Here is a 26,959-nt window from a genome sequence, read left to right as displayed (position 1 = left end):
TTACTATTGTTTTAACAACACTAAAAGAAACCTTACGAAAATTGTGCACTGTATTATAAGAAATGAAGTAAAACTAACCACGATAACCTTACGACTAAAGTCTGTTTTAATAAAACCGAGTATCTGTACACAAACGAGCCTCTATCGACACGAAGTAGTAAAATACTACTCACTTAGATTTTGATTGGGTCTGTGTTTAATTGGTATGCTGTGTCATACTTAAGATGTATGCAAATGTGGCATTTCATAAATATAGTTACGTATTCCTAGAAACCCAAAATTCGCTTGTCAGCAGCGCAAAGAGGCGTTACCTATTGTGCAGCATTGTAAGTTTTTCAACATTGCACTATGAGCCGAAAGCATTTTCTTACGATTTCCTTATTGATATTTGATCCGACTGCTTGTAGCTCTTTCACAGAAGGGATAAAAACGTTGCAGTCAGTGAGACTGGAACTGCGAACCATAACAGACGCTTTTTCACAGGTCAGCACGTTACCACAGAGCTGGCGAAGAGGTATGGGTCTGAGCTTCCTCTTACGAGGGCAATAGTGACTAGAACTCGTAAACCGCTATTTAAAGGTCAAGATTAGTTGCGATTTCCACCTGCAACGACTTTCCTGGGCTGAAAACCGTAAATTTACAACCTTTTGTTACCCTTCAAGCAATAATAACTCAGATTATTCAATGGAAATGACAGGTAAAATCAAGTGAACTTTGAGGCTTAATTCCGTGCACACCAGGAAGTAACTCGTCGATCACAGAGTTGCCAAACATACGTTGCCTTGTTGCCAAATCTCAGTTACAGTACCAGCAGGAAGAAGATGAACCGATGTGATCCTACAGCGGGCTGGGAAGTGACCATAGCTGGTGTCTCCAAGTCGCGGCTGCTACGGCCTGGAATACGTAATGCTTCTGATTCGCTTTCTGTAACTAGGTTTAGGGACTGGAGCGTAGCTACTAATAATACTCAGAACTGACTGCAAACTAAGCATCATAAATCAGTAACTCTCATTGTTGTTTTTATATTTCTTTCGTAAGTATACTCAAAACTAAGAAACTCATTCACAGGCGTTTTCATGCCTCGCCGATAGTCGAGCACAACAAACAAATAAAAATAAAAAAGAATGTGTGTATGAGAGAGAGAGAGAGAGAGAGAGAGAGAGTAAAAATTGTTGTAAAGTAATTGAATCATGGTATTTAAAGAAATCTTTCATTAAAATGACACGTTCCACATCATTACGAAATGTCGTATTCATGATCTATGGAACAAGAATTAATCTAATGTAATCTAATCTAATCACATCATATTGATGACTAGCCATGAAGAGTCATGAATTACCGAAATGTTTGCCAATACCAGTAACCAAATCTAAACTTGAAAATAAAAGACGACAATTTTTGTAATAAACCGTGACTCCTATCAAGACCCTTTTGTCCCTGTTATCTAACCACGAAAGATGTCTGATATACCTCCATTCTGAAGTAACAAAGTGTGCATGCATTTAAAGATGAAGTGCATGATGTGAAGTTCTGTGACGGAGATACGAACCCAACACGTAATCAGATTGTTAACTAAGAAAAATCAAATGTTATGTATCGGTTTTTCTTACGAGCCGCTAGGTGTCTGAATCTAAAATAATGATACAAACTTTCGTGCCTAAGCGACAATCGAACTGCACACATACCGTGCATCCACGAATATAGCTTAAGTATCAGTTGCTTACTCATGAACAGTAAAATGTGTACGTGTTTGACCAGAAATAACGACACCTGTTGCGATTGTTGGCAACACATGAACAGACATTAAAAATGCGCGTTAATTTTCACTAGCAGGTGGGTGTGCACTTGATAAAGCTTGAAATGAAATTATGAATATTTTTGTACTGGATCAGGTTTCAGACCCACATACTTACCTTTGGAGGAGACCTAGAGAAGATTGCAGTCTTGGGAAAAGGAACGAAATGATTGAACTATACTGTTCCAAGAGATTCAGATCCTCGAAAGAGGAGATACGAATTCGAATCACAGTCCAGCACCAAATTTTTCAACGTCTGTAGTTCAATCAAGTACAAGTAAAATAAGAGCCCTGTCCCTTTAAATGGCTATCGGTTCATCAAATAAAATAAAATTTTCTAATGTAAGTAAGCTTACTGGTCACTGTATTTCTGTTTACCATGACTTCCGCTATGTCATTTCCCCACGTAAACCAGCTCTGCCCAGTTGGTAATGAAGGAACGTGATGTTTAATGCGGATTCTGGATTATAACGTCTTTCTCTTGAGGTTACCAGAGGTAAAATAAATCTGTTTGTGCCTCTTAAAAGTAAATGCCGGAACCCACGCGTTGCACCTGTCATAGTTCGTTCCACCAGACCATTGTGGCCACATTTCCCAGCCCCAGGAGTGTGCTGTAACGGATGATGTGCTTAGCTTACAAAATGAATAAAATGATAGTAATAATGACAGTAATAATCGAATTATCCGGCAACTTCACACCTCACAGTGGATTTTCTCGAACTAAGAAATTCGCTAAATTTGTGAAAAATCAAAATAGCTTCACATCCAGCCTATAATGCCTAGAAGATTCTTTACATCTTGCTGACATGAGAATAGCATAATCTGTGCGTCAGAAGCTTGCTTCTACTTGACCATTTAATAGACCACAGGTGTAATCAGCCTAGGGTTTCTCTATCATGGGACAAGTTTTCCTCCAGGAAGTGCCGCAGTCTACAGTGTTGCCAGATTGTGCAGATAACCGGACTTAGAGAATTAGCGAGTTGGCCAGTTTTTTTGTCCCATGTTGCGATCGGCGCGGACTTGGCCTCTGAAGCGGCTGGCCGCCGGTCGAGTTTTATGTCAAAGAGTGTACATAATGAGTTAGGGTTAAAATAATGGTAATAATGGTAATTGTAATTAGGAGACCATTTTGAAATGTGGCCCCCTTCTACCAACTGGCGTTGAGAAACGAAGTGCCTTGTTAGTTATCCAATTTGGTGTCATTGGAAAGTAAAATAATATAGCTGTAATATTAAAATTATTCAAGTGCTGTCTCTAAGCAACAAATGTTTAAAAATTTGTAATTAATGTAATTTACCACAATGTAATAACTACAATACTTACTTTACCACCAGCTTCATGGAGTAAAGAAAAAGAGGGTAAAGAAATTGAGGGTATTGCTAAAATAAGATGGTATTTTGTCAAAAGGGAGTTATAAAGTGGGAAACAGAATAGGTAAGGATGTGGAAAAACGTGTCCAGAATTTTTACTGCGAAGATGATATAAGTCGTGTTTCTGCTACTAAAAAAGACTCTCTGTCCCTTTATAAAATTGCAAAAGAATGTATAAGACAAAAAGACTAATTTTACGTAATCTGAAAGATGTATACTTAGCTTTCAGAGAAAAAGACCCTGAAGATAAAATTGATTTTACTAAATTTTGTGGACTTAGGCCAAAAGAATGTGTTACTGTAAACAGTCATGGAATTTGTAACATATGTGTATGCATGTATCACCAAAATGTAAAACTGTTAATACATGCTGCACATGTGAAAGAACCGTACACTGAACTTCTACAGAAACTTCTGTGCAATCAGGAAAACGAGGAGTGCATGCTGCATCTCTGTTCTTGGTGTCCTGATGAAAATGAACTGCACAATTTTTTAGTGGAACTGGAGTCCTTAAAAGATTGTAAAAATGTTGTTTTCAAACAATGGATGCAAACCGATCGACCTACACTGGAGACATTAATTAAGATGACCGACGAATTTGTTGAGTATCTCATGCAAAAACTTCAAAACTTAACACATCATCATTATGTATATAAATCTGAGTGTCACTACTTCAGATCAAGCAAAGAAACCTCCCTGATACTACATGCATCATCATAGTGGATTTTGCAGAGAACTATACCTGTTTGCTTCAGGATGCTGCACAAGGATTTCACTGGCAGAACATTCAAGTCACCCTTCATCATTTTGTGGTGTACTTTAAAACAGATGATTGCATTAAGTCAATGTCATTGTGTTGTATAAGTGACTGTTTGCAGCATTATACAAACACATCGTATGTTTTTTCAGAAAACTGCTCTCAGTTATGCATTGAACAATTACCACACATCCAGCATGTTATGTACTTCAGTGATGGCAGTTCTGCACAATATAAAAACTTTAAGAACTTTTTTAATTTGTGCCATCACAAGCAAGACCATGAAGTAACTGCAGAATGGAATTTTTTTGCCACTAGTCATGGCAAAAATGCATGTGTCGGAGTTGGTGGTACTATCAAACATTTAGCAACAAGAGCAAGTTTACAGTGTCCATGTGACAGTTACATTTTAAGTCCGAAAGATCTGTTTACATTTGCCAAAACTCATGTTCCAGGAATAGAAACCTTTATGTTACAAAAGAGGAGATAAAGGTCACAGACATGTTACAAAAACTATACGAGACTGGTTCTACCATTCCTGGGACAAGAGTGAATCATAATTTCAAACCGCTGAATGAAAAAAAGTTGCTGATAAAGCATGTTTCATCCTCTACTAAATTAATTCAAGTTCCTCTTGGAATTCAAAACACTGCCTCTAACACAATTAAAGAAGAAAAATTTGTTGCAGCTAACTACAATAACCAGTGGTGGCTTGGAAAAATTCTAGAGATAAGTGAAGAACAGAGAGATGAAAAAGTCAAGCTCATGAGTCCAAGTGGCCCTTCCTCAAGTTGTTCATGGCCACTTCACACTGATGTTTGCTGGATACCTTATGAAACCATTTTAGTGACTTTGCCTGCTCCTAGTGCAAGTACAAGTACTGGTCGTTTATGTACTTTCGAATCAGACATAGTATTGTCCATTGAAAACTTGTTTGAAAGAATGTAAGAGTCACAAAATGAAATGTGTATATTATTATTATGATTAAACAGAACAAACACCCTTCTGATTTTTTATTTTGAAATGTATGACAATAGGAATCCTTTGAGACAAAATTTAAAATTATGAAACTTGTGATTTTGACAAAAAAAAGTCATTAAGTTTGTAATAAAAAAAGACTTTAATTGCAGATTTGCACATATTTATATGCACAGTTGCAGAATTTTTATAGTTTAGTGATTTAGTTGGTACTTTTATCTTTCTAATGACACCAAATTGAAAAAAAATTATTTATAAATAAGGGAGTTGTAGTAGTTAAAAACTTTCAATCTACCCTGCGTACTTACGCCAGATGGAGAAAATGCTAGACATTTCAAAATGGCCCCCTGACTACAGTTTTGATCTAACAAATCTGAAAAAATTATTTTATCACTTTGTATTTATGTAATTTCTTACACCAAATTTTCACAAATATCTGTGGCATGATAGCAATGAGATTTCTTTAATTTAGTGATTTTAAATGAAATGAGCACTCTGTGATGAAAATGGTTGTAGATTCCTCGACCTACATTATGGGGTGAAAGGTTTAGGACGCCCCTCGATAGATCAGGGGTGCACTACACACAGGAAGCAGCTACATGGGTAGCACAGTACTTGTGGTGTGCACATGTTTTTTTTTTATTAGGTTCCTCCCCCAAGAGAAACAAACTGTTGGCCTGAAAAATTAGCAGTTCATGACACTGATGTGATGTGGGCATGCCAACTGTAAAAATTGTTAGTTCGCCTAAACAAATCATTCCAAAGGGTTTAAATATGCTAAATCTCATGTTAGTAAATTGTCAAAGTGTCTGTAGTAAGATCCCCGAGTTACTCTCCGAAATAAACAGTAGTAATGCCGCTGTTGTATTAGGTACTGAAAGCTGGTTGAAACCAGACATAAATAGCATTGAAATTTTGAACTCGGTTTGGAAAATGTTTAGGAAGAATAGGAGGTGGTGTGTTCATTGCAGTTAAAAGCTGCTTAAACGCAGTTTAGATCGATACTGGGTCGAACTGTAAAATGGTATGGATAAAGCTGTCAATCAGACAAGGAGTGGCCATTGTATTAGGATGTTTTTATAGACCACCAGCATCCGCAACAAATGTTGCAGAATGTTTCAGGGAAGTCTTGAGTACCTAGGAAATGAATACCCAAATTATTCAATAGTTATAGGTGGCGACTTTAATCTGGCATCCATTGACTGGGCCCCCCTGCGGGTTCGGGGGTTAGAATAGGACCGCGGTATTCCTGCCTGTCGTAAGAGGCGACTAAAAGGAGTCTCAAATGTTTCGGCCTTATGTGATGGTCCCCTCTCGGGTTTGACCTCCATCTTTCTAAATTATTCCGAAGAGCGAGCCAATTGGGGAAGGGCGCCTTACATGGTGCACTGTATCCGTCGTGCGTTTAGACCTTTAGCCGGCTTTTTCGTCGTTGCACTGGTGTCCCGCTCGTTTTCCATCTCTTGGGCGAGGATACGTCCCTGGGTGCGGTTCCCCCGCTGCAATCTGCAGTGTTTTTTTTAACTGCGACGACGACCTTGGACAGTTTTGCACCTAAGATCCAGCACGGTAGCCAGCCCGTTGTGATGGGGCCGCCATGTACCCTCTTGGTTGTAGCCCCCTGACAACACAGGGATCGCTCTACTGATGCCTGCGCCGTTAACTCCCCACGTATGCCAAGGAGTAGATGCCCATCTCCTTGGGGCATCAGGACTCCCGGCAATGGCCGTCCTGCCAGGTGGCTATTGCTGCGGCTGGGTGGCACCCGTGGGGAGGGCCCTTGGTCGGAGTGGGTGGCATCAGGGCGGATGACGCGCAATGAAGCGTGGTACATCATCTCTCACTGGCGGCCAGCCGCCAGCAGTCTCTAAGCGTTCTCGGGCTCAATTTAATGCTGAAAAGTACAATCCGAAAACGTTCCCCTCTCTGGCCACGCCGTGGGAGGAACGTAAATCTCAGGATGGCAGTAGCAGATATTCGCCCCGATTCTTAGTTTGTACGAGAGCTGATGGGGAGTCTTTTTCTCTTCACAAAGCCTCAGTTCTTCGTCGAGCATTTAGAGGACAAGTTTGGGGAGGTGGAGGGTTTGTCAAAATTGCGCTCTGGATCGGTCCTGATACAAACGGCATCCTCTGCCCAGTCACGGCGGTTACTTGCTTGTGACAAGTTGGGGGATGTTGCTGTTACGATCACACCGCATAAGAGTTTAAATATGGTCCAGGGTGTTATTTTCCATAGGGACCTCCTTTTGCAGTCTGATGACGAGCTGCGCGCCAACTTAGAACGTAGAGGTGTTCATTTCGTCCGGCGCGTTCATCGGGGTCCGAGGGACAATCAGGTTGCTACCGGTGCCTTCATCTTGGCCTTCGAGGGTGATACGTTACCGGAAAAGGTCAAGGTGATGGTCTACCGATGTGACGTCATCCCTCCCCCGATGCGGTGCTTCAAGTGCTGGAAGTTCGGCCATATGTCTTCCCGCTGCACTTCCAGCCTCACATGTTGAGATTGCGGACGCCCATCTCATCCCGATACTCCATGTGCCCCGCCTCCCATCTGCGTCAACTGTGGGGAGCATCATTCACCTTGCTCGCCAGACTGCAGAATATTCCAGAAAGAGCGCAAAATCATGGAATATAAGACCCTGGACCGACTGACTTATACTGAGGCCAAAAGGAAATACGACCGATTACATCCAGTGAGAATGACATCTTCCTATGCTGCTGCTACAACACCTGTGCTCGCCCCATCAGTTTCGCGACTTCCGGCTGGATCGCTGAGTGGTACAACTCCTCCTGCCCCCTTGCCAGTGGGGGGCTCTACCCACCGGGTTGCTCCTGCGCCACCTACCTCAGGGGCAACACCATCCCCCCCATCAGGGACGTCCGTCCCTGCTTCTAAGCCGGAGAAGTGTCCAACTTCTTCGGCTTCTCACGCTCGCAAGGGGTCCCTTGGGTCCCTCCCTTCCCAGGTTTCCACCAGCGGGAAGGCTGACGACCTACAGTGGCGTAAGTGCCCACAATCAGCTGGTCGAAGGGCTTCACGATCCTGCTCAGTCCCGGAGACTGAATCTGTGAAGCCCTCCCAGCCAGTTAAACCCAAGGAGCAGCGTGAGAAACCAAAGAAGAAGAGCTCTAAGCCCAAGGAACTCGCGGTGGCAGCCACCCCACCGCAACCTTCCAGCTCTGCGTCTGAGGACGAGGTGGAGATTCTGGCGTCCGCTGAGGACCTCGATCTCGGCGGTCCCTCAGACGCCATGAATAGCACTAGCGCGGGTGCTCAATCGGAGGCAGCAGGCTACCCGGCGGCGTAATCTGCCTTCCCAGTCCCGTCACGCCTTTCCCAGCCATGGCCAATACCATCCTCCAGTGGAACTGCAGCGGTTTCTTCCACCATCTAGCTGAGCTCCGCCAACTTATTAGCCTTCATCCTTTCCTTTGCATTGCTCTGCAGGAAACTTTGTTTCCAGCAATGCGAACCCCCGCACTCCGTGGCTATTGGGGTTATTTTAAGAACTGGGCAGCTTATGAAAGGGTGTCTGGTGGCGTCTGCATATATGTCCTTCAAACTCTGCACAGCGAGTCTGTCCCTCTCCAGACGCCTTTAGAGGCTGTCGCTGTACGGGTGTGGACGCCACAGGCTATTACCGTCTGCAGTATTTACCTTCCACCGGATGGTGCTGTCGCGCAGCACGTCCTGGCTGCTCTGATAGCCCAACTGCCGCCACCTTTCTTGTTGCTGGGCGATTTCAATGCCCACAACCCTCTATGGAGTGGGACTGTCTCCGATGACCGCGGTCGTGCCGTGGAGCATTTGTTGGCTCAGCTCGACCTTAGCCTCTTGAACACCGGTGCTCCCACGCATTTCAGTGTGGCCCATGGCTCGTTCTCGGCCATCGATCTCTCTCTTTGCAGCCCCGGACTTGTCCCATCCCTCCACTGGAGAGTGCATCCTGACCTGTGTGGTAGTGACCATTTTCCCATCTATTTGTCACTGCCCCGGTGTCATTCTTCTGGGCGCCTGCCCCGCTGGGCTCTCCACAGGGCTGACTGGCCGAGTTTTACTTCCGCGGCAACCGTTGAGTCTCCCCCGCAGGGTGACATTGACGAGGTGGTCCGTGACTTAACCACGTCCATCATTTTGGCGGCCGAGGCTGCCATCCCCCGCTCTTCTGGACTCCCTCGGAGGAAGGCTGTACCCTGGTGGTCGCCGGAGATTGCTGAGGCTATTCGCGACCGTAGGCGGGTCCTCCAGCGTCATAGGCGGCACCCGTCTCTCGAGATCCTCATCGCCTTTAAGAGGCTCCGTGCCTTCGCCCGTCGTCTTATTACACGGCGTAAGCAGGAATGCTGGGAGCGGTATGTCTCATCCTTGGGCTCCCGTGTATCCCCCTCGCTGGTGTGGTCCCGGATACGGCGGATTTATGGACGCCAGACCCCTATGGGTGTCCCTGGGATCTCCTTGGACGGCGCTGTCTGCACGGACGCTGCCGCCATTGCTGAACACCTTGCTGCGCACTTTGCTAAGAGCTCTGCGACTGCAACTTATCCCCCCGCCTTTCGCTCTCTCAAGGAGCGAGCCGAGCGGACGCCGTTATCATTCCACACGCGTCGTTCTGAAACATACAATGCTCCCTTCAGCGAGAGGGAATTCCTCGCTGCCCTCGCCGATTGCCCTGATACAGCACCAGGCCCAGACTGCATCCACGCACAGATGCTGAAGCATCTCTCCAGGGACTGCCAGAAACACATCCTCACCATCTTCAACCGCATTTGGAGCGAAGGCGTGTTCCCGTCGCAATGGCGAGAGGGTCTTATTGTCCCCATCTTGAAACCCGGTGCGGACCCACTGGCGGTGGACAGCTATCGTCCCATTACCCTCACCAACGTTTTGTGCAAATTGCTCGAACGTATGGTGGGGCGGCGTCTGTGTTGGGTCCTTGAGTCACGCGATCTCCTCGCTCCATCCCAGGGTGGCTTCCGTCGGGGCCGGTCTGCAGCGGACAATTTGGTGCGGCTGGAATCTGCTATCCGTACGGCCTTTGCCCAACGTCAGCATCTCGTTGCTGTATTTTTTGATCTGCGGAAGGCGTATGACACCACATGGAGGCATCATATCCTTGCTACGTTACATGCGTCGGGTCTTCGTGGTCAGCTCCCGGCTTTTCTTCAAACCTTTTTATTGCGCCGCTCTTTCCGGGTGCAAGTGGGTCCGTCTCAAGTTCATCTTATATACAGGAAAATGGGGTCCCGCAGGGCTCAGTGTTGAGCGTCTCCTTATTTCTCGTGGCCATTAATGGTCTGGCTGCAGCCGTGGGGTCGTCGGTGTCTCCTTCCTTGTATGCCGACGACTTCTGCATCTCATTTAGCTCCACGACTACGGGAGTCGCCGAACGCAGGCTACAAGTAGCCGTTCGCAAGGCAGCATCATGGGCTCTGACTCATGGTTTTCAGTTCTCTGCAGCCAAGACTCGAGTTATGCACTTCTGCAGGCGTCGGACGGTCCACCCTCATCCTGAACTTTACCTCGACGGCCACCTGCTTGAAGTGGTGGACACTTGCCGCTTCTTGGGACTCGTGTTTGATGCCCGGCTCACATGGGTTCCTCATATTACTCAGCTGAAGCAAAAATGCTGGCGGCACCTCAACGCCCTCCGCTGCCTCAGCCACACATCTTGGGGTGCAGATTGCTGCACGCTGTTGCGATTGTACAGAGCCCTTGTGCAGTCCAGGCTTGATTATGGGAGCCTGGCCTATGGGTCTGCATCACCCTCAGTGTTGAAGTTGTTAGACCCCATACACTACTGTGGGGTTCGGCTTGCAACTGGCGCATTTCGTACGAGCCCCGTGGATAGTCTACTGGTGGAGGCCGGGGTTCCCCCGCTGCGGCTTCGCCGCCATCGACTGCTCGCCGACTATGCTGTCCACGTTCATTGCTCGCCGGGCCATCCCAATCGTCGCCTGCTTTTCCCTGTCACGGTCCTCCATCTGCCTGAACGGCGACCTCGGTCTGGGCTTTCCATAGCTGTCCGCGTCCAGTCCCTGCTGTCCGAACTGGGGTCATTCCCTCTTCTGCCTCCCTTCCGGGTCCGTGCACGTACACCCCGGCCGGCCGTCCGACTGGACTTAGCACAGGGACCCAAGGACTCAGTTCCACCTGTGGCCCTCCGTCGCCGTTTTCTTGCGCTCCTCGGCTCATTTCCGGGCTGTGAGCCTGTCTACACTGATGGTTCCCTGGTTGATGGTCGCACTGCCTACGCTTTTGCTCACGCTGCCCATGTTGAACAGCGCTCCTTGCCGGCTGGCTGCAGTATTTTTACTGCAGAGCTGGTGGCCATATTGCGCGCTCTTGAGCATATGCATTCCTGCTCAGGTACGTCCATCGTCATCTGCAGTGACTCCCTGAGCAGCCTCCAGGCCATCGACCGCTGCTATCCCTCTTCTCCTCTGGTGTCCTCTATTCGGGAGTCTGTTTCCACCATTACCCGCTCTGGTCATTCGGTGGTTTTTGTTTGGACGCCAGGTCACGTTGGCATCCCGGGGAACGAACGTGTAGACAGGCTGGCCAAAGGGGCGATCGACGCCCCAGCTTTGGAGATCGGCCTTACGGCTCGCGACCAGCAGCTGGTGTTGCGCCGTAAGGTGCTTGGGATGTGGGCTGCTGAGTGGCGTGGCCTGACAGCCCCGGATAAACTGCGGGCTGTCAAGGAGACGACCGATGTGTGGCGGTCCTCCTTGCGGGTCTCTCGCAAGGAGTCTGTAGTCCTGTGCCGGCTGCGCATTGGGCACACATGGATGACGCATGGCCATCTATTGCGGTGTGAGGACCCACCTTTATGTCGCTGCGGCTCCATTTTGACAGTGGTCCACATTTTATTGGACTGTCCACTTTTAGTTGTGCTCAGGCAGTCGTTCCCACTGCCTGACTCGCTCCCTGCCCTTTTAACGGATGACTCTGCTATGGCTAACTTGGTTTTACGTTTTATTCGGGCAGGGGGTTTTTATCATTTAATCTGAGTGTTTCTGTTTTATTTGATTGTTTTGTGTTGATTGTGGCCTTTGGCCTACGGTTTTAAACTCAGTTTTTAATGTGTTTTCGGTGGTTGGCTTTCCCTTTTTTTTTTTTTTTTTTTTTTTTTTTTTTTTTTTTTTTTTTTTTTATGGTCGGCCAACCACCGTCGCACTCCATGTGATTTTATTTTGTTTTGTCTGGTCCTTGTCTACGTTTCTTTTGTTCTGTGTCATCTGTCTCCTATTCTGTTGAACATATTTTTCTCTGTGGGTATTTTTAGTATTTTGGAAAAAGGGACCGATGACCTCTGCAGTTAGGTCCCTTTCATCCTTAAACCAACCAACCAACCATCCATTGACTGGGAAAATTACGCGTTTATCACAGGGGATAGAAGCAAAGACTTGTGTGCAGTTATTCTAGGAGTGCTCTCAACATAAAACCTTGAGCAATTGGTTAGAAAACCAACTTGAGATGGGGACATATTAGATATCTTGGCTACAAACAGATCTTTTTGAAGAAGTTACTAGAAGAAGGTATTAGTGACAATGTCGTCGTGGCTTCTCTGCCTGTGGAAGTTGGGGGGGGGAGACAACAAAGAAAAACACGCCAAAGAAACAGCGAAAAGTTTTCTTGTTTGGGAAAGCAAATAAAAGTGTCATTAATGAATATCTTCATAGTCAGCTCCAAGCGTTCACCGCGGGGCAAAGATTGAACATCGCTGGTCGGAATTTAAAGTTATTGTCCACCACATGTTAGAGAAATATGTGCCTAGCAAAAATATAGGGGAGGGAAAGGGTCCACTTTGGTTCAACAAACATATTAGGAAGTTGCTGAGAAAGCAGAGAATTTTGCACAGTCGTTTTAAACAGTCACTGCCCCACTGACAAACAGAAATTATGCAAAATGAAAGCAGCTGTCAAAAGGTTAATGAGAGATTCTTGTAACGAATTTGAAAGCAATATTTTATCTGCAGATTCTAAAAATAACACAAAAAAATTTTTGTCATACGTAAAATCTATGAACGCTACAAATAATTAAATACTTTCTCTTGCTGACAGTACAGGTAATGTAATGGATGATGACAAACAGGAGGCCGAAATTCTAAACCTCGCTTTCAAAAACCCATTTACGTTAGAGGACTGCAGCACCGTTCCCCCTTTCAATTATTAAACAAATGCAAGGATGGCTGGCATAGTGTTTGATGTATTTGGGATTGTAAAACAGTTAAGATCCTTAGACACCAGGAAGGCATCTGGTCCAGACGGAATCCCCGTAAGTTGTTTTGTTGACTATGCTACAAATACAGCACCATTCTTATCCCTCATCAGATATCATTGGAACAGCAGAAAATTACACGGGAGTGGAAGAAGTCCCAGGTCATAACAATCTATAAGAAGGGCAGAAAATCAGAGGCACATAATTACTGGCTAATTTCACTGACATCGATTTGTTGTAGAATCATGGAACATATTTTGTGTTCAGACATAATGACATTTCTAGACTTTGAGAAGCTCATCTGCGGAAACCAGCACAGTTTTAGGAAACAGTGGTCATGTGAGACACAGCTGGCACTCCTTGTGCGTGGTAATACAGCAGGCTCTAGATATCAGCTCCCGGGTTGTAAGGCGAACTCTAGATTGCAGTTTATTGGTAGAATCCTGAAGCGATGCAGTTCTTCAAGAAAGGAAATTGCTTACAATACTTTATTTCGTCTAATCTCTTGAAGTATTGTTAGTCTGTATGGGGCCATTTCCAGTTGGGTTGGATTCAAGAGATTGAGAAAGTCCAAAGAAGAATGGCAAGATTCGTGACTTGTGCATTTAGTCATCGTGAGAGTGTTACAGATCTCATAGAAAGTTTGAAGTGGGACACACTTGCAGATAGATGACACGCTAAACAGAAGGGGCTGCTCACTAGATTCCAAAAGCCAACCTTCACCAAGGATGTAGAGCATATATTATTACCACCTACTTTCAAATCACGCATTGATCACTGTTCAAAGATAAGGGAAATTAGAGCTCATATCGAGGTGTTCAGGCAGTCGTTTTTCCCTCGCGCAATCTGCGAGTGGAATGGGGGGGGGGGGGAGGGGTATGACTGATGAGAATAGTACCCTCCACCACACACTGCTCGGTGGCTAGTGGAGTATATGTGTAGGTGTAGATGTAAATTAAAGGATACAGTCTGTGTCGTTTGTCGCAGTTCAGTCATTAGTTATTTAAAATCAGCTGGCAGCAGAGCATCTCGCATTTCCGTCATATCTCATGGTGGCTGCTTCCAGCATTGCCCCACTTTACACATTAACAGCATTTGCGAAATGACCCACCATGTTTTTGTACTGCTTATAACTGAGCTTTAACTGGCAGCCAATGTGGCAACACTTTAGTGGCAAGTGACAGATCAAACTGTCAAGTAATTTTATTCAGACTTACTTCTGTTTTATGCTACGAGGACAACTTGATCTTTCATGACTACTTTTTATTTCGTATTCATATTTTAAAATTTTGAACATATCTGCTGTTCAGAAATGATGAATGTAAAGGAATGATTTCAGAAAGTCATCCAACCAGTTGCAGGAATAAAGCTTTAACAACTATGCTTGACCATGCTTTCAACAATTGTAAAATGATTTCTTCAGAAGTACTTTGAACTATTTGAGGATTTTTTTACATCATAGTTAAAAAGAATTATCAAGGTGTAAAGGATGTGCAATACTATTGGATAAAAATATAATAAACAAAAATGCCCTACATGTAAAATCACATATTGGCGACAACAGATTTCAGAATAAAGCAGCATAAAAGTCTTTACATTAAAATTTACATGGAATGGAAAGGCAGTGAAAATGGCCCATATGTGGCTGGTGTCGTGCAACAACTGAGAAAACTGTCACAGTGCACGAAGTACGAAACATCGGTAAGTGGAGTACCTGCACGAAAATAAAGCACCTAGGAAACAGGTAGAAAACAAACTATCAATCACCATGTTATATCGGAATCTGACTGAGAAAAATTTTGGGTAGAAAAGGGCAGGAAGATGGGAGGTAGGGAGGAGGAGAGGAATCTTTAAAGATGAATTATAACAGTAAAAAGGAGGATAAGTAGAAAGATAGAAAATATGTTACAAGAAAATTGAAATTTTTTGATGAGGATCGATTTAAAGTAGAGACCACCAACAAACTGTAAGTTCTACATTAACTGGTCTGAAATGCCACCTTAAAACCTTCAAGGAACTGTCAATTTGCAAGTCCTTGGGTCCCTGTGCTAAGTCCAGTCGGACGGCCGGCCGGGGCAAACACCAGGGAGGTGTACGTGCACGGACCCGGAAGGGAGGCAGAAGAGGGAATGACCCCAGTTCGGACAGCAGGGACTGGACGCGGACAGCTATGGAAAGCCCAGACCGAGGTCTGTACCCCCCCTAACATGCTGCCATTTGTTAGACTATGTGGTAAACAGTCCTCTCACTTTCTGCAGTGAATTCCAGTTGTTGACATCATTAGTGGCACTAGAATCTCTTACTTCATAATTTGCTTGACCAGAGGCAGGTTCATCATCATCCTCGTCATATCACCACCACCTTGGACAGTTCCCAGCCTCTGGCTGGGTCTGTCTGGAACATAGGCCTCTCCATCGTCTTCTGTCTTGCCACCAACTCTCCATCTTCACCTAGGTCCAGTCTTCTCCAGAGGCAGGTTATAGAAGCAAATTGTACTTATATGAGAGTGTAGTCTTAAATTCTTTATATTTTACAAAACTCAGCGAAACATAAACATATAACTTTTTTTATTTAATGTTCTGTCCTTGGGCCCATACATTGTGCAGAGATATGTGTCGTGCAACATTGTGATACTGTAAAGGAAACCAAAAATTTTAGAGGAAAACATTGATCGCACACAAGTGATAGGCAAGTAATACATCTGCTGGCAGTATTTCGTATTAAGTTTATTTCAGATAGTATGTTATACACTGCCAAAGCTGTAACAAGTGTAATTAATTTTCTAGATTTTGGTTCTTTGCATTGATACTTATCTTTTCAGTTGAGCTTCATGAATAAAGTGATGATTTCATTCAAGTCGTCTTTTGGCTTTCTGTTCTGTATTCATGTCCGTTTTTGGCTTTCTGTATTGGTGTTTGATTTTGGATTTGTGTGTTTGTGTCCGTTTTTGGCTTTTTGTTTTGGTATCATTATTTGGCTTCTGAGTCTTTTAAATTGTATTTTCAATATCAGTCACAGTTGGTTTGTGGTTACTCTTTTTTTTTAACTAATGTTGTGTTGTATTTCTGTGGTTGTTTTGTTTTTATATTTTACTGTTATGATTTTGTGGTTTTTTAGATTTTAGTTTGGCACTGCTGAAAACCCCGTTTCCCGCAGTTGTCTGGAAGCATCGATCTTTGCTATTAAGAGTTGGTAGACTTTGGTATTTGATGTTTATATTTCTTTGCTTTGGCAGTGTGTGATGTTGTTGTTTGCCATCTTGAAATCATTTTTGTGTTGCATCTTAGGGCTTGGCATGACATCATTCATCAAAGCCAATGGGTGGCGTCAAACACTCCTGTTTATCCTTAATTTTATATTTAGCTGTCCTGATGTACACGTTACACGCACCACCTTAATTCCTGTACACTTTCAGCAACCACAACTATGTCATCAGTATACTGCATCATGCTGATTTTCTGCCCATGACAAACAAGTCCCACATTGAGGTAGCACTTTACTTGCTTTATTGCATCTTCAGTATACAAATAATGTATCATTTGTCACAATGAGCAATCCTACCTTAGATCTTTAACCCCCTGCCATACTTTGACTAGTAGCACCCGTGATAACAATTTTGGTCCAAATGTGAATATCTCAAGTCAGACTTGTGGTAACAAATGTAGACCAAAAATAAACATCGTGAGTCACGCTCAGGGAAATGAAATTGTCCTGACAGAAACATTGTGAGTCTAACTCATGAGACACACACTTGTCAGTTACAGTCATGGTTTAGTTCTTACCATTACACCATGAGAACTGGAAGAGAAATTTATTAAATCCTTATATAATGTTAAGAGAGAGGCATTTACATGGATGTAGTGATGATAGTGATGTGATTAAACAAAATAGAAAGCATACAAAACATTTTAATTATAGATGACAATTGTGAAGCGGAAAATTCAATATGTGTATCATGGATTTGGCAGGATGTGAAAAATGCCAATCATTTGAAATTATTTGGAGGCTTGTTGCATTAAAGCAACTGTTTCTAATCATCAGTGTCAACACTCGGGATTAGTAGAACGTTTTGCTATTATGTTTGATGAGTCAGCTTTCAGTTTTCCCATCCAGTCTTCAGTGAAATAATTTTGAGTATTTTTGACACATGCAATACTAAGTTGATAGATGTGGTGATTATCATTCTTTCTGATTTTATGTTGTTCATAAGTGTTATAATTACATTATTTTAAAATCAGATGACACCAAGTTGCATTAAATTTCATCTTGAATTTTGTATGGTTCTTGTTCTGCCCTTTGCCCTGGTGCCTATAAGAATTCTACCGTCAGAGCTTGTGCCAAGATTTTTGAAATGAAAAATAAATATTGTATCATGCCCCGAAATTATCTTTTTCATCTCTAATCGCTGTTCTCCTTGCTTGCAATGTGCTTCCCAAAATGATTGCTCATTAGTATGTGTGTAGCATCTATGTCACCTTGTTTTCATTATTTTATTTACCTTGTGACATCTTTCCTTCATCCATTCTTCATTAGCTTATTTACATTTTTAGTTAATTTCATTTCTGAAGGACCTATATTGTTGTTCACTTCCAACATTCTTACTTTTTTTGTATCTCATGTGTTAACTATGAGTGCTTCTTTTCTGACTTTAAAGAACCTAGTACATTTTCTGCTGTGTTTATTGCACCTCTTTTAAGCCCATTCCATCAATTTTCCACACTAGTAACTCTGAAGTGTTATTTCTTGTCACATATTCTTTAAAATCAGTCTGGGTTTTTAGTTCCTTCAATTTTTTTTAGGTTCCAATGGTTTAGATTTAGAGTTTCAGTGGGCATTGTTTTAGTAGTATGTTATATTCACTATAAGTTTCACTGCATGAACTTCATTCCTATGTGTTTTATCAGAATGTAGTCAATCCGACATCTCATTTGGTACTTTTTCTCAAGTTATTTGCTTTCAATAATATATTTTTTTCTTCTTTCAGATTTGGTGAACATCGTGGTTCCTATTGTACCTTGGCATCATTCAATGGAAAAGAGAATCTGGTAAACATGGAACTGTTGGAGAAGATGGGAACAGTTGAAAATGAATCAAGAAAAGAGGTATGAATGCTTTTCCAGTATTTATAAAGCCACTAGTGGTGGTAATATTTGGACACAAAATGAAAGTGTGTTTGGAAACTTTTAAATTCTATGTATTTAAATTTTGAACTTAAGCAGAATACACCTGTCATCAATAAGTTATATAAGTGGTGCTTGGGAGGAACAGAAAACCAATATAAATTAAGTGTTGGTTCGCAACCAGACACAGGAAGCTGGAAATGGACAGTGAAGAATAATATTGTCGACTTTTAAGGAAATAGCTTTCATTGATACATAATCAGAGATTAATGACTCGTATTTGATTCACATGGTCTCTGATGAAAAATTATATCATCCAGGTGGTGAGCCTTTTTCCAATACTATTTTTAACTCATTCCCAGAAGTTACTTGTAACCTTAGCAAACAGGATTTGATCACTAAAACCCACCTCTTTTTTAATGATGTCTTTCAACTCCACTAAACTATAAGATTTGTTAAAATATTCACTCTCTTTCAGATAACTGCCTCATAAAAGTTCACAAGAAAGTTGCAAATGGATGGTGATCTTGGTGACCATGCCTTACCTCTAAAATTAAAAATGAGGTGTCCAGGGAAAATGTTCCTCCCAACCGCCAGTGATGCATTTGCAGTGTGAAATGGTGCAGTGTCCTGTTGAAAATAGAAACCCTGTGTATTCATCCTTTGTCTCTGCAATTCTGGCAGAATGAAGATTATGCACACATGTTGAACACGTTTTGAGTTTACTGTCGCTGTCGTGCCGTCCTCAAAAGTATGACGCTCTATTACACTAACATTAGTTACAGCATAACAGTCACACATGGGGTGAAGGTGTCTTGTATGAACTACACAAGACTCTTCAAGGGCCCAAAAGTGATACATCTCATCCTTAGCCAGTGTGTATGTTGACATCTGGATCATCTCGGGCTTCTGATGATTTCCTCTCCCACAATGTCACTGTTTTCATGTGTCCTCACTTTTTAATTTTAGGGCTCTACAACTTCTTTGTAATGTTTCCCATTCTGAAAGCTGTAAACTGTCTTCAGATTGTATTGTGACTTGGAACTGTGTAGTTAAGAAGACAATAAAGTAGTCACTGTGTTAAAATGCCATTCTACCTTTATGGAAACACTACTATCATATGTGACCATGCAATGTTCTGTTATCCACTGTTCCATTAGTCGTTGGCAGTCGCAAAGTGGCTGACATACATGCAGTCTCCCGTCCCCCAGTGAGAGTAGTGTAAAAAATGTCCGTTACCCGTAAGTCACCGTGTGTGTGTGTGTATGTGGAGGGGGGGGGGGGGAGTTACAGGCTGAAACATTGTTGCAGCCATTTGCTTAATAGCATGTTGGTCCGCCATTGAAATGCAATGCAGCAGCGATTCTGCATGGCATAGATTCAGCAACATCCCATTAGGCCTCCATAGATATATGGCACCGAATGTCCAATCACAGGGATACTCGTAAATTATGAGCAAATGGTTAATTTTCGTAGAGCTAGTATAGCTCGTGCAGGATGTGGTGGCAGATGCGCAGTGACCAGTTTACGTCCAAAGTGCTAGACGAGTTCATTTGTTTGTTCAGAAGGGGAGGCTGATAAGCGTTTTCCACCTTTTGGCCGGTCAGCTATGATAGAATTAAGGCGTGCACCACACAGTCTTTATCAAACCATTTTACAGAAACTATTTGGTAAAAAAAATAATTTTTGCTTAACTTACAGCTTTATATGTTATATGTCAGGTTCTTGATGATGTGCCCATCATTTCGTTAACGGTCATAGTCATTGTGATATTTACATGAAAATAAGACACTCCGTGAAATTTGGAAAAGTGTGCAATGATAAGTAGAGGTCGCTATGATTTTGTGTTTGGTGCATATTACATAATATGTTGATGTGTGTGAAATTTAGCTAACATATTGAATTTTTGTTTAGCCCTGGGTAGAGGTATCTGTCACCAATCTCGAGAAAATTGATTGGATATAGCACACTCATTTGTGATCACGCAACGCCAGCAGTAAAGCCAGAGTAAAATATCCACAGCATTCCTCATATTTCATTAACTGTTTCAGATATCAAAATGAGAATTTGGCAAATGATAACACGCAGTGAGGATAGTATTTTACCATACCATTATTGTGTAAAATATCATTACCTACTGTGTTATCCCAATAATTACTGATTTTTTCGGTGAAAGAATGAATTCTTAGGGCCATCAATAGCTGGTGAAACAAGAAATGCTATGGGCTTTGGAACAACATATGTAAAGACATTACATGGTTTCTTGTACCAAGGATGTGCAGTTTCATAAGCTACTAACTATACTTTTCCTTAATAAACCACTATTTCAAAACACTCTTGCAGTTATGTCTGCACAAGTTAGTGATGTGAAATATTGTAAACTCTTCCGTGTTTTGGCAAAAGAAGCAAATTTTGACATGGCAACCAGAGAAATGTGTAAGTTTTACTCAAAACTCGCCACTTATGACACCTCACTGAAAGTTATAAGTGCTTAACAAGCCAGGTGAAAATAAATCTCTGTATTTTTGGCGGAATTCTTTTTAGGTATGAACTAAAGCAGAGGTGATAGTAGCTGTTTTTGGAAGGTCATATGCAAGTTTACTGAAAATGTGAGCATAGGCTTCAGTTTAGAATGGTATTCCGATACAGAGCTCTGAGCAACCCCCCACCACTGCCACTCTCCTCATGCTTCCCCAGCCGACTGTGCATCTACCGGCCACAGCGCTTAGCATGCACTATACCCGATGATATCCCAGTTATGTTGAACTGGGTAAGATCAAGCACATTTGGTGGTCAAAACATCAGTTTGAGTTCACTATCATGCTACCCAAACTGCTGTAGCACTGTCCTGACCTTGTGACGTGGACAGTTATCCTGCTGGAAGATGTCATTGCCATCAGGAAGATGTCAAGTGTGAAGGGAAGCAGGTGGTCTGCAATGATGTTCTTCTTTTCCACAGATGTCATAGTGCCTTTGATTACTGCCACAGGTCCCTTGTCTTTGTTATTAGTGAAGGCTGTGGCCAATAGCTTAATGCAAGTGTCTTTTAATTGTGCCTGTCTGCAACTTGATGTGTCTTATTTACAGTAAGTAGCACTCTTTTCCTACGTTTTAGAGATGTAGAACATAATCACACCAAATAATAACTTGATTTCCCGCAAAGAAAAACATGAGGATGTGTGCACTCATGCATGCGCGTGCGCGCGTGCACACACACACACACACACACACACACACACACACACACACACACGTTGAGAACACTAGATACAGTAAACAAACCAACCAAAACAAAATGGACAGTAATAGTGAGATGTTCAGTTGAAAGGTAGTCTGGAAAGTGCCAGAAACTGGACATCATGGGGTATGCAGAACAACTAAGTACGAATCCAGGGCAACATATATGGACTAATAAGGTCACAAATCATAATTAGAACCAAATAATAACTTAACCCTGTGAAACTTGTGCTGCAAAAGTTACTTCTGACCTAAGAACAAGAGGAATAACAAAAAAACTATTATGTAACATATCTGTAATTATTATATAACACAATTATGATACATACTGAACAAACAGATATTACACTGAAGTTGCTTCACAAATAAAAAGAAGTTAAATGTGTGGCACAATACAAATTGCTTTTCATTTAGTTGCACTAGATGAACCACATTCCCAAGAATACACAAGTGATTAAGGAACCATGGGAATCATAATGAAGACTGTATTTTCTCTTTGCAAGTATCCTGGATTATCATTTAGGCACTTGATCAATTTTTTGTCTACCATCATTTCATTTTCAGTTGTTTTTAAATGAATGAAAAAGGGAGATGCAGATGTAATTTGTCTTCTCCTGGTAAAAGTGGAGCTGATCGAACATAGAGATGAACAGTCACATTTTTGGAACAGTTTGAAGAAACAAAAATTCAGTCTCACAGTATGTTGGCATAGACTACATTGCTTCAAAGAAGTAGATCATATTTGATACAAAGGAGTCAAAAGATTTCTTCTGCCAGTCACAAAGAACTGGCAAAATATTGATATGCCAGACATAACAATCTGCCTTTTGTCATAGCTGATTATCGAGTGGATTTCCCCATTTTTGTTGCATATCATTTCTACAATGATGTCCCATTTGTCTTTGCTCTGCTTACACACTTTCCAGAACAAAGATAATCACATGTCCTCAGGGCCACCATGCAGCATTCAGTAGTGGGTAGTAGTCTTGCGTGCGCGCTCGCGCGCGCCCACACACCCACACACCCACACCCACACACCCACACACACACACACACACACACACACACACACACCACTGTTGGACAAAGTCCTCCTAGATTTTTCCCTCCCATAAATCTAACTGTGTGCATCTATATTTCCCCTACCTATTATTCTAATTTTATCCACTCACCTTCCATTAGACTTTTCATCTCTCTTTGAATCCAGCAAAGTACTTCATTGGTCCACCTACCATTCATTTGTGTGGCTAAATTTTCCTCCCATTTCCATTTTGATTGTAGTCATAATTACGTCTTCCAGTTTTAAAAACCAGGCTGTGGCTAAGCCATGTCTCCGCAATGTCCTTTCTTTCACAAGTGCTAGTTCTGCAAGGTTCGCAGGAGAGCTTCTGTAAAGTTTGGAAGGTGGGAGACGAGGTACTGGCAGAAGTAAAGCTGTGAGTACCGGGCATGAGTCGTGCTTCGGTAGCTCAGTTGGTAGAGCACTTGCCCGCGAAAGGCAAAGGTCCCGAGTTCAAGTCTCAGTCGGGCACACAGTTTTAATCTGCCAGGAAGTTTCATATCAGCGCACACTCCGCTGCAGAGTGAAAATCTCATTCTGGACCCTATATTTAGTTTACAAAGAAACATCTTTAATGTCCTATTTATTACCTCGTCCATCTGGTGGTTTTTTTCTGTTGTATTAAATACAGGAGCTCGTCAACTGTTTATGTGACTTCGGGTAAACTCTGGAGACAGACAGCACAGTACAACTGCAACATGAGGTTCACATGTATTCCATTAACATGAACTGCTTGTGCTCTTACGTCTTTAAAGTCCGATAACTTCCTCTAAGACTGCTGAGAATAATTTTGGTGTTATAGAATTGCCTCTCATTATCCTGATGCAGTCTAATGGAAACAGCAGTATATTGAATATTCTTGAGTATACCATCATACTGCCTTGTTTCTCAACGGCTGCTAGTACAGACTTTTGGAATTTAGTTAGACAGTTCGTATTACTTTGCCTCCAGCTTTAACCATCACTATTGAAACACAATTTCCAGGCACCTTTCCTTTCTTTGTGTCATGAATGAGTTTATCCACTTCATCTAGTATTGTTTCCAGAGTTAAAATCAACTGTCTTTTTGAGAGTCTTGTCTTGAACTCTACAAACAATTTTTAAAATAATCCTGTAATGCTTTTAAAGATTTCTTTTTGTTGTTAGTTGCTGTGACACGACACTGCAACTGATGAATTGTCAAGTGTACATTTCTTTAGTTTTCCTCATTCTTTTATTATTGAAAAAAAATTGATATTTCACTAGTTAGGTGACTGAGTAGGCTCCTTTCACCTCTGCCAATGATTTCTATATGTGAGAAATGTGAAGTAGGTCCATGATTGATTCAGAGTTCACATTATGCCATAGGTTGTGTTGTAGACAAGAACATACCACCTTCAATAGGACCATGCCTACTAACCTACTTTGATGGTTGCCAGTGGCTTTAATTGTTTTTGATTGGTTGAAATAGTACACTTCTTTGCGTATCTCAAATCTCACTATCTTTAAAAGGATAGTCATCAATAATCAGTCAACACAACTGAATGTTACCAAATAATATTATGAAAGAGGGAGAGAATCAAGATTTTTAGATTCAGATGCTGTCAAGTAACTTAAGGGATTTACTATTGATGTTAAAATAACATACATATTCAATTTTAATGAAAGCAAGAGCATTATAGTCTTGATAATACTGAAATGGGTCTTAAGTAAATTATATAGAGGGTGTCCATAAAGCAATGTCCCCGTTCCAAATGTTATTAGTATCAACTGTAAGCACTGTAGTGTGTTGATTCAAGGTAACAATTAAAAGGTAATGTAAACAGTTTTAGACAAGTGCATGTGTGAGTACTGCTTTGCTGTTTCCTGCTGCAGCACTACATACAAGCTTTAAAGCCAGTTGGCTACGGTGTACATTGAGAAATGTTGCTGCAGGGAGATGACTTCTTGATCGTGTGGTGTTCAGTGATGAGGCAACTTTCATCTAAGGTCATAATGTCCTCATGAAAAGTATGACAGAGACTTCTGCAACATTAAACATTTTCCACGTTATGTCCTAATGTGAAGTGTACTGGCCACTCTTTGCTTATGCTACCATAAGAGGTGTGGCTTATCTGGATATATATCTTTTTCCCCAATTAGAAGATTATCCTGAAAACGTAATTTGGCAACAAGATTTAGCCCCTCCTTATAGGTATCTCTGTCAGAGTGGTTGAACATCAAAGTTCCTGACCATTGGATTGGTCAGTATGACAGAGCTCTTTTCTGCTGGCCTCCATGTTCACCTGAGCTCACACTGTGAATTTTTTTTTTCTCTGGGGCTTTATGAATGATCATGTCTACACTACATCACTACCGAATTATTTGCTAGAGTTGAGACACAGAGACATTAGTGCTTCCATTACTCTGAACATATTTGCTAAAGTGTGGCAATAATTGGATTTTAGGTTGGATGTGTGCACATATTGAACAACTTTAAGGAAAAACTAGGTCAATCAGTCTTCAATTTGATGTACAGGGCATCCATAATTAAAGTGTAGTTTCAAACACTGTATAAATAGAAATGCTGCTCAGAATGATGTCAAACTTGGACAGCATTTTATTGACACATGGAAAAATTTGTGGGGAAGAAAATAATGAAAAATTGACTAATAGATGGCATTGTAAGTGTTGTAATGTAAATGGGTTCGCCTACAAATGACAGAGGAATGGAAATACAACGGTTTGGTTTAAATTAGACAGTCCGTACTGTCAATATGTGTGACTCCACAAGGTTGGCAGTTAACAGGTAAGCCAATCCATCATGTTAAGGTCATACCACATCGGATGAAAAAATCTTGTTTTTAGTCATCAGTTTCTAATCGTTTATTAGAGTGACACAGGACATGTGCAGTATACTGTCCACAGTTTCCTGCAACAAGTTGAAATCAAGAAAGAGCATGTTCCACAACAGATTGGAGTCCCTCATGGGTCACGATCAGAATGCGTTGCACGATGTGTGCCTTCAGTTTGCTACGTTAATAGTTGGAGCACTGAACACAACATCTTGCAGGTAACTCCACAGTCAGAAGTCACACAGATTAAGATCAGGTGATATGGCTGACCAAGGTGTAGTGAAGCAACAGCTGAAAATTTAGCAGCAGCCACTTCACTGGCTGTGCAATGTGCAGAGGAGTGCCAGCCTGTGTTAAAATGATCCTACCCACACATCCACCCTCTTGAAGGGTTGGAATTACATTGGTGTGCAAAAAACTCTCAGTGTTTACCACTGACGTTACTGGTTACAGGACCCACAGCACTCATATCCTAGAAAAAGTACAGCCCTGCGATAAATGACCCACAGGATGCAGTCATCTTTCCTGAACGTGTTAGTACCAGTTGATGCAGACTGTAGTAGTACCGGTTGATGTGTGTGCATATTTTCTGTTGCCCATATTCTACAATTCTTCTTATTGTCACTTTAAATGGAAACAGTCTTCATTCTGTCCACAGAATGTTCTTCGACCATATATTGTCCACTTCTACACGAACAAGGAATTCCAGAGCGAACGTTTATCTAACGGGCTACAGACACACAGTCACTGTTCTTCTAAAACAGCTTTACCAGCAGCGTGCGATCCTTCATAGAGACAGTTATGTTGGGTGTCTCGAATGAAAACTGAGGAACAGGCATGTGCCGTGTGTCCGTTGGTGTGCATATTCCAATGTTTATAGTGTCATCTATTAGTAAAATTTTCATTAATTTCTCCCCCCCCCCCCTGTGATGTTCCCCCTGTGTCAATAATATACTGTTGCAATTTGATGTCATTCTGAGCATTGATTCTCTTTCTACAGTGTTTTGAAACTGGAGCTGTAATTATGGACATCCTGTGTGATTTGTTGTAAATACATGATTATAAGATGAGTTTTCTTTCCAAATTTGTCATTCAAAAAATACAGGGTGGTCTTAACATTCACATATTAAACTATTGTTGCTGATGTCAAAATTATTTAACAAATTGGTATATAGGTCATCTTCAATTTACATATGAGCCTTTGCCTGTTGAGATCATGTGCAGATTTATTTATTTTGAAGAATGCGGAAGCATAGTCCGGCAAACAATAATGATGTTTCAAACATTGTATTGTAGATTGCCGTCCTGACAGCTTACTTCAAAATATTTTGAACAATCATGAAGATGATACCAGACAGAAACCCAATGTTAAATTTCCATTCAGTCACCAAGTAAACTATGTATATTTCAAAGTTTGTTTTGTCGAATTTCGTTCTTAAGGCTTATTTAAACTAGCAAGTTGTTTAACAATATTAAAATGTAAAAGATTAAAATGAGTGCAGAGCAAAAAATGCCGCCCTCTTCAAGGTACTGCCCCTAGGCCCATGCCTAGTGGGCCTATATGTAAACCCGCCACTGGAAACATAGGGAATCACTCTCCAGTGAGTT

General features: G+C 42.1%; 1 protein-coding gene across 5 annotated transcripts in view; it reads left to right on the top strand.

The window, feature by feature from the left end:
• Window positions 1–26,959, top strand: part of LOC126236471 (protein BTG4-like) — a 53,023-nt gene that overhangs the window by 11,650 nt on the left and 14,414 nt on the right. For 4 of the 5 annotated variants that reach the window (XM_049945801.1, XM_049945802.1, XM_049945800.1 and 1 more), the window contains exon 3: window positions 18,107–18,224. In XM_049945801.1, the coding sequence (XP_049801758.1) occupies window positions 18,107–18,224 (118 nt within the window). Of the gene's footprint in view, window positions 1–18,106; window positions 18,225–18,720; window positions 19,293–26,959 lie in introns of those variants that run through there. The other variant, XM_049945804.1, reaches the window with a different exon arrangement.

The sequence above is a fragment of the Schistocerca nitens genome, chromosome 2 (genome assembly GCF_023898315.1).
Source record: "Schistocerca nitens isolate TAMUIC-IGC-003100 chromosome 2, iqSchNite1.1, whole genome shotgun sequence".
Lineage (NCBI taxonomy): Eukaryota > Metazoa > Arthropoda > Insecta > Orthoptera > Acrididae > Schistocerca > Schistocerca nitens.
Note: the sequence above shows the minus strand (reverse complement) of the source record. Positions and strands in the feature narration are given on the sequence as shown.